Source organism: Lampetra fluviatilis, unplaced genomic scaffold (assembly GCF_964198595.1).
Source record: "Lampetra fluviatilis unplaced genomic scaffold, kcLamFluv1.1 SCAFFOLD_1527, whole genome shotgun sequence".
NCBI lineage: Eukaryota > Metazoa > Chordata > Hyperoartia > Petromyzontiformes > Petromyzontidae > Lampetra > Lampetra fluviatilis.
This window is the reverse complement of record NW_027621704.1, coordinates 1-8,503: the sequence shown is the minus strand read 5'-3', so window position 1 is coordinate 8,503 and position 8,503 is coordinate 1. Positions and strand designations below refer to the sequence as shown.

The following is an 8,503-nucleotide window of genomic DNA, read 5'->3' as shown; positions in this document are numbered from 1 at the left end:
TGTTCTCCACCTGAGGACGGCTGCTTGCGTTGTGGCCGAAACGTCGTGAGAATTATTTTATTATGTTTTATTTTGTTATTTTATTATTTCCATTCTACGTGACTTTACCGAAAGAACCAAGAAGATACAATACATTTGTACACAATCTTAATGGACTAACCCCCCCTTTCAATGCCACTTGGTATCACCCACCCCATAGGGCACGACAGTTGTACACAATCTTAATTGACTAACCCATCCTTACCCCCTCACTCCTACGACTTGGTATCACCCACCCCATAGACTACAATACATTTGTGCACAATCTTAATGGACTGACCCAATCCCCCCCCCCTTTCAATGCCACTTGGTATCACCCACCCCATAGAGCACGACAGTTGTACACAATCTTAATTGACTAACCCATCCTTACCCCCTCACTCCTACGACTTGGTATCACCCACCCATGAGACTACAATACATTTGTACACACTCTTAATGAACTAACCCAATCCACCCCCCCCCCCCCCTTCAATGCCACTTGGTATCGCCCACCCCTGAGACTATACGACATTTGTGCACACTCTTAATGGACTGACCCAACTTCCTCCCCCCACCCCCTTTCCGTGTGCCACTTGGTATGGCCCACCTGCAGAGCATGAAGTTAGTGGACTGATGGGTGAGCGGGCGGGCGGGTGAGTGAGTGACGGGGTCAATCTCGGGTGGACTAACTAACCCAATCCACCCCCGCCTCTACGTTGTATCGCCCACCTGCAGAGCATAACGTTAGCTGCGTGTGGCACTCTACATTAATCTATAATCGATTAACCAACCCCCCTCCGTCCCCAACTGTAATGGACTAACCCAACACCTCCATCCCACCCCAGCCACTAAATCTTAATGGACTAAATTTTTTACTTAAAACTTTCGTGACTGCAGGAATTCTTCTTCTTGGTTCTTTCGGTAAAGTCACGTAGATAGAATAGAAAAATACATTTAAAAAAATAGAGAATAAAAATGTTAAACAATAAAATTAAATAAAGAATTAAAAATAGTAAATTGAAAATAATAAAAGCAAAAAACCCACGACGTTTCAATGGCAACACAAGTGGTCTTCATCAGGCAGAGAGAAAATGGACTAACCCCCCCCCCCCTACTGTAATGGACTAACCCATCACCCCCCCCACCCCAGCCACTAAATCTTAATGGACAAAATATTTTTCGTGACTGCAAGAATCAGAATCAGAAACGGTTTTAATCGCCATGAAAGTTTGCACAGACAAGGAATTTACTATGGCAGGAAAGTCACGTAGATAGAATAGAAAAATACAAAAAATTAAATTTAAAAATAGAGAATAAAAATGTTAACCAATAAAATTAAATAAAGAATTAAAAATAGTAAATTGAAAATAATAAAAGCAAAAAACCCACGACGTTTCAATGGCAACACAAGTGGTCTTCATCAGGCGGAGAGAAAATGGACTAACCCCCCCCCCCTACTGTAATGGACTAACCCATCACCCCCCCCATACTCCCCTTGCCACTTGGTACCCGCCCCACCCACAGCATGAACTTAGTTGGCGTGTACTCATGGACTCACCTGACCCCCTTTTTCGATTTAAAGCTTCTTTCGCGACTGCAGGGATTCATCTTCTTGGTTCTTTCGGTAAAGTCACGTAGAATGGAAATAATAAAATAAAATAAAATTTACATTATAATGTTTTATTTTTATTTATTTTTTATTTCCATTCTAAAATAATACAAATAAAACATTATGTTGAAATTATGTAGAATGGAAATAATAAAATAATATAAATAAAACGTTATAATGTTTTATTTTATTATTATGTTTTATTATTATTTTATTATTGTTTTATTTGTATTATTTTATTATTTCCATTCTACGTGACTTTACCGAAAGAACCAAGAAGATGACCTGACCCCCTTCAACCCCCAACTTACCCCCCCCTCCTCCACCCCTATCCAGCACTTGGTATCACCCGCCCATCGAGCATGAAGTTAGTGGACCGATGGGTGAATGGATGGGTGAGTGAGTGAGGCGGTACATCTTATTAACTAACTCACCCCCCCCCTACTACAGCAACTAAATGTAATGGACTAACCCAACTCTACCCCCCGTGCTACTTGGTATAGTCCACCTTCACCACCTGCAGCACGCCGTTAGTTGACACGTGCCAGTGAACTAACCCCCCCCACCCTACCAGCCACTTGGTATCACCCACCCGCAGAGCATGCAGTTAGTGGACTAACCCCCCCCCGCCTACTCCAGCCACTTGGTTTCGCCCACCCATAGAGCATGCAGTTAGTGGACTAACCCAACCCCCCCCACCCTACCCGGCACTTGGTATCACCCACCCATAGAGCATGAAGTTAGTGACTAATGAATGAGTCGGTGAGTGGACTCTAACCCCCCCACGCTACTCCAGCTACTTGGTATCGTCCCCCATAGAGCATGAAGTTAGTGGACTAATGAATGAGTCGGTGAGTGGACTCTAACCCCCCCCCCGCCTACTGCAGCCACTTGGTATCACCCACCCATAGAGCATGCAGTTAGTGGACTAACTCCCCCCCGCCTACTGCAGCTACTTGGTATCACCCGCCCGCAGAGCATGCAGTCGGCACGTGCCCCGATGAACTAACCCAACTCCCCCCCCCCTCCCACCCGCCACTTGGTATGTCCCGCCTCCCCTCCCCGTAGAGGATCAAGGAGGAGAGCGTGATGGAGCGTACCAAGTTGGTGTGCGTGGGGGACCACATCGAGGCGATCGACGGGCGCAGCGTGGTGGGGGCGCGCCACTACGAGGTGGCACGCGCCCTCAAGGAGCTGCCCAGGGGACGCGCGTTCACGCTCAGCCTCGTGGAGCCACGCAAAGCCTTCGGTGGGTGGGGTTGGGGTGGGGGGGGGGGGGGGTGGTGGGGGGAGGGTTGGTGGGGTGGTGGGGGGGGGTTGGTGGGGGGGAGGGTCGGGGGGTTGATGGGTTGGTGGGGGGGGGGGGTGTGGGGGGTGAGTTGGTTGGTTGGTTGGTGGGTGGGTGGGGGAGAGGGTTGGTGGATTGGTGGGGGGGTGGGTTGGTGGGGGGGTGGTGGGGGTGGGTTGGTGGGGGGGGTGGGTTGGTGGGGGGGTGGGTTGGTGGGGGGGTGGGTTGGTGGGTTGGTGGGGTGGGTGGGTGGGTGGGGGAGAGGGTTGGTGGGGGGGTGGGTTGGTGGGGGGGTGGGTGAGTGGGTTGGTGGGGGGGGTGGGTGGGTGGGGGAGAGGGTTGGTGGGGGGGTGGATTGGTGGGGGGGTGGTGGGTGGGGGGGTGGGTGGTGGGGGTGGGTTGGTGGGGGGGGGTGGGTTGGTGGGTTGGTGGGTTGGTGGGTGGGTGGGTTGGTGGATTGGTGGGTGGGTTGGTGGATTGGTGGGTGGGTTGGTGGATTGGTGGGTGGGTTGGTGGATTGGTGGGTGGGTTGGTGGATTGGTGGGTGGGTTGGTGGATTGGTGGGTGGGTTGGTGGATTGGTGGGTGGGTTGGTGGATTGGTGGGTGGGTTGGTGGATTGGTGGGTGGGTTGGTGGATTGGTGGGTGGGTCGGTTGATGGGTGGGTTGGTGGGTGGGTGGTTTGGTGGGTAGGGGGTTGATGATGAAGATGATGATACTACTACTGATGATGATGACACACTAATAACGAGGCTACTGTGTCTGCCCCTGCCCCGCTTCAGACATGATCGGGCAGCGTAGCCGTGCCGGCAAGCTGAGCATGGATGATACTACTACTACTGATGATACTACTACTGATGATGATGATACTACTACTACTGATGATGCTACTACTACTGATGATGATGACACACTAATAGCGAGGCTACTATGTCTGCCCCCGCTCTGCCTCAGACATGATAGGGCAGCGTAGCCGTGCCGGCAAGCTGAGCGTGGAGTCGGGCGGCGGTGCCGTCGGGGCCAAGCCGGCGCTCGGCTCCGGGCGGGAGACGCTGCGACTTCGCAGCCGCGGGGCGGCCACCCTGGAGGACGCGGTGAGCACGCGGAGAGACAACAACACAACAACACACCCACACACAACAACACACCAACACACCACCAACACACACCAACACACCAACACACCTACACACAACAACACACACCAACACACCCACACACAACAACACACCTACACACACCACCAACACACACCAACACACCAACACACCTACACACAACAACACCATCACCACCTCGTGTGTCTGTGTGAGCACGCGCAGAGACACACACACACCAACACACCAACACACCAACACACACCGACACACCGACACACCAACACACCAACACACACCACCAACACACCGACACACCGACACACCAACACACCTACACACCGACACACCTACACACCTACACACCAACACACACCACCAACACACCTACACACCGACACACCGACACACCTACACACCGACACACCGACACACCTACACACCGACACACCTACACACCGACACACCGACACACCGACACACCAACACACCGACACACCGACACACCACCACCACCTCGTGTGTCTGTCTGTGTGTGTGTCTCTGTGAGCACAGCACAGAGACACTAACACACCAACACACACCACCACCTCGTCTGTCTGTGTGTGTGTGTCTGTTTGTGTGTTTGTGTGTGTGTGTGTGTCTGTCTGTGTGTGTGTGTGTCTGTCTGTGTGTGTCTGTCTGTGTCTGTCTGTGTCTGTGTGTGTGTCTGTTTGTGTGTTTCTGTGTGTGTGTGTGTCTGTCTGTGTGTCTGTCTGTGTGTGTCTGTTTGTCTGTGTGTGTGTGTGTCTGTCTGTGTGTGTCTGTCTGTCTGTGTCTGTGTGTCTCTGTGTGTGTCTGTCTGTGTCTCTATCTATCTCTCTGTCTCTGTCTCTCTGTCTGTCTCTGTGTCTGTCTGTCTTCGTGTGTGTGTCTGTCTGTGTCTGTCTGTATCTCTATCTATCTGTCTGTCTCTGTCTCTCTGTCTGACTCTGTGTCTGTCTGTCTCTGTGTGTGTTTGTCTGTGTCTGTATTTGTCTGTCTGTCTCTGTCTCTCTGTCTGTCTGTGTCTGTCTGTCTTCGTGTGTGTGTCTGTCTGTGTCTGTCTGTATCTCTATCTATCTGTCTGTCTCTGTCTCTCTGTCTGACTCTGTGTCTGTCTGTCTCTGTCTATCTGTCTCTGTCTGTCTATCTGTCTCTGTCTATCTGTCACTGTCTGTCTCTGTGTCTGTCTCTGTCTGTCTGTCTCTCTCTATGTGTATATCTGTATGTCTTTGTCTGCATATCTGTATATATGTATGCCTGTCTCTCTGTCTGTCTGTATCTCTTGATGGTCTGTCTATCTGTTTGTTTGTCTCTCTGTCTGTTTCTCAGTGTCTGTCTCTGTTTGTCTTTCTGTCTGTCTAGCTATCTGGCTGTCTATCTGACTCTCTGTCTATCTGTACCTACCTCTCTGTTGGTCTGTGTTTTTGTCTGTATGTCTATCTGTCTCTCTCTATCACACTCTCTCAACCACACTCTCTATCCCCCATCTCTGATGTATCAACACACTCAAAATCTCTCCATTTACCAATCATCAGGTGAGTGTAGTGTGTGTGACCTCAGAACACCCGCTGAGTGTAACAATCATAAGGCGAGTGTAGTGTGTGTGAGATCAGAACACCCGCTGAGTGTAACAATCATCAGGTGAGTGTAGTGTGTGTGAGCTCAGAACACCCGCTGAGTGCACCAATCATCAGGTGAGTGTAGTGTGTGTGAGCTCAGAACACCCGCTGAGTGTACCAATCATCAGGAGAGTGTAGTGTGTGTGAACTCAGCACACCTGCTGAGTGTAACAATCATCAGGAGAGTGTAGTGTGTGTGAGCTCAGAACACCCGCTGAGTGTAACAATCATCAGGAGAGTGTAGTGTGTGTGAACTTAGAACACCCGCTGAGTTCAACAATCATCAGGTGAGTGTAGTGTGTGTGAACTTAGAACACCCGCTGAGTGTAACAATCATCAGGAGAGTGTAGTGTGTGTGAGCTCAGAACACCTGCTGAGTGTAACAATCATCAGGAGAGTGTAGTGTGTGTGAACTCAGAACACCCGCTGAGTGTAACAATCATCAGGAGAGTGTAGTGTGTGTGAGCTCAGAACACCCGCTGAGTGTAACAATCATCAGGCGAGTGTAGTGTGTGTGAGCTCAGAACACCCGCTGAGTGTAACAATCATCAGGAGAGTGTAGTGTGTGTGAGCTCAGAACACCCGCTGAGTGTACCAATCATCAGGAGAGTGTAGTGTGTGTGAGCTCAGAACACCCGCTGAGTGTAACAATCATCAGGAGAGTGTAGTGTGTGTGAACTCAGAACACCCGCTGAGTGTACCAATCATCAGGCGAGTGTAGTGTGTGTGAACTCAGAACACCCGCTGAGTGTAACAATCATCAGGCGAGTGTAGTGTGTGTGAGCTCAGAATACCCGCTGAGTGTAACAATCATCAGGCGAGTGTAGTGTGTGTGAGCTCAGAACACCCGCTGAGTGTACCAATCATCAGGTGAGTGTAGTGTGTGTGAGCTCAGAACACCCGCTGAGTGTACCAATCATCAGGCGAGTGTAGTGTGTGTGAGCTCAGAACACCCGCTGAGTTCAACAATCATCAGGAGAGTGTAGTGTGTGTGAACTCAGAACACCCGCTGAGTGTAACAATCATCAGGTGAGTGTAGTGTGTGTGAGCTCAGAACACCCGCTGAGTGTACCAATCATCAGGAGAGTGTAGTGTGTGTGAGCTCAGAACACCCGCTGAGTGTAACAATCATCAGGAGAGTGTAGTGTGTGTGACCTCAGAACACCCGCTGAGTGTAACAATCATCAGGAGAGTGTAGTGTGTGTGAGCTCAGAACACCTGCTGAGTGTAACAATCATCAGGAGAGTGTAGTGTGTGTGAACTCAGAACACCCGCTGAGTGTACCAATCATCAGGAGAGTGTAGTGTGTGTGAACTCAGAACACCCGCTGAGTGTAACAATCATCAGGCGAGTGTAGTGTGTGTGAGCTCAGAACACCCGCTGAGTGTAACAATCATCAGGAGAGTGTAGTGTGTGTGAACTCAGAACACCCGCTGAGTGTACCAATCATCAGGAGAGTGTAGTGTGTGTGAGCTCAGAACACCCGCTGAGTGTAACAATCATCAGGCGAGTGTAGTGTGTGTGAGCTCAGAACACCCGCTGAGTTCAACAATCATCAGGAGAGTGTAGTGTGTGTGACCTCAGAACACCCGCTGAGTGTAACAATCATCAGGAGAGTGTAGTGTGTGTTAGTTTACCAATCATCAGGCGAGTGTAGTGTGTGTGAACTCAGAACACCCGCTGAGTGTAACAATCATCAGGCGAGTGTAGTGTGTGTGAGCTCAGAACACCCGCTGAGTTCACCAATCATCAGGTGAGTGTAGTGTGTGTTAGTTTACCAATCATCAGGCAAGTTTAGTGTGTTTGTGTCTCTGTTCCCTGTCAGCCTTCGGAGTTTGAAGAGCGTGCGACTAAGAAGGTGGATGACTTATTGGAGAGCTACATGGGGATCAGAGATACGGAGCTTGGTGAGTTACTCACTCACTCACCCACTCACTCGCCCACTCACTTGCTCACTCACCCACGCACTCACCAACTCACCTACTCACTCACCCACTCACTCACCCACTCACTCACCCACTCACTTTTTCACTCACCCACGCACTCACTCACTCACTCACTCGCCCACTCGCTTGCTCACTCACTCACTCACCCACCCACACACTCACCAACTCACCCACTCGCTCACCTACCGACTCACTCATCCACCCACTCGCTCACCCACTTACTCACCCAGTCGCTCACTCACCTACTCACTTGCTCACTCACCCACGCACTCACCAACTCACCCACTCACTCATCAACTCGCTCACCCACCGACTCACTCACCCACTTACTCACCCACTCACTCACTCACCCACTTATTCACCCACCCAGTCGCTCACTCACCAACTCACTCACTCACCCACCCACTCGCTCACCCACCCACTTACTCACCAACTCATTCACTCACCCACTCACTCACCCACCCACTCACCCACCCACACACTCACCAACTCACCCACTCGCTCACCCACCGACTCACTCACCCACCCACTCGCTCGCTCACTTACTCACCCACCCACTCGCTCACTCACCAACTCGCTCACCCACCCACTCGCTCACTCACCCACCCACTCACCCACCCACCCGCTCACCCACCCACTCACCCACCGACTCGCTCACTCACTCACCCACCCACTCACTCACCCACCCACTTGCTCACTCACCCACTCACCCACCCACTCGCTCACCCACCCACCCACTTACTCACCAACTCACTTACCCACACCACTTACTCACCAACTCATCCACTCGCTCACCCACCGACTCGCTCACTCACTCACCCACCCACTCACCAACTCACTCGCTCGCTCACCCACCCACTCACTAACCCACCAATTCACTCACCCACCCACTTAATCATT

At 51.1% G+C, this 8,503-nt stretch overlaps 1 protein-coding gene across 1 annotated transcript; it reads left to right on the top strand.

The window, feature by feature from the left end:
- Positions 1 to 2,698: 2,698 nt before the first annotated feature.
- Positions 2,699 to 7,656, top strand: LOC144955593 (PDZ domain-containing protein GIPC1-like; the record flags this gene model as incomplete). The annotated part of the gene is made up of 3 exons (XM_078885767.1): positions 2,699 to 2,879; positions 3,872 to 4,011; positions 7,483 to 7,656. Coding segments are annotated over 3 exons (495 nt in total), but the record flags the coding sequence as incomplete, so codon positions are not given.
- Positions 7,657 to 8,503: the final 847 nt, after the last annotated feature.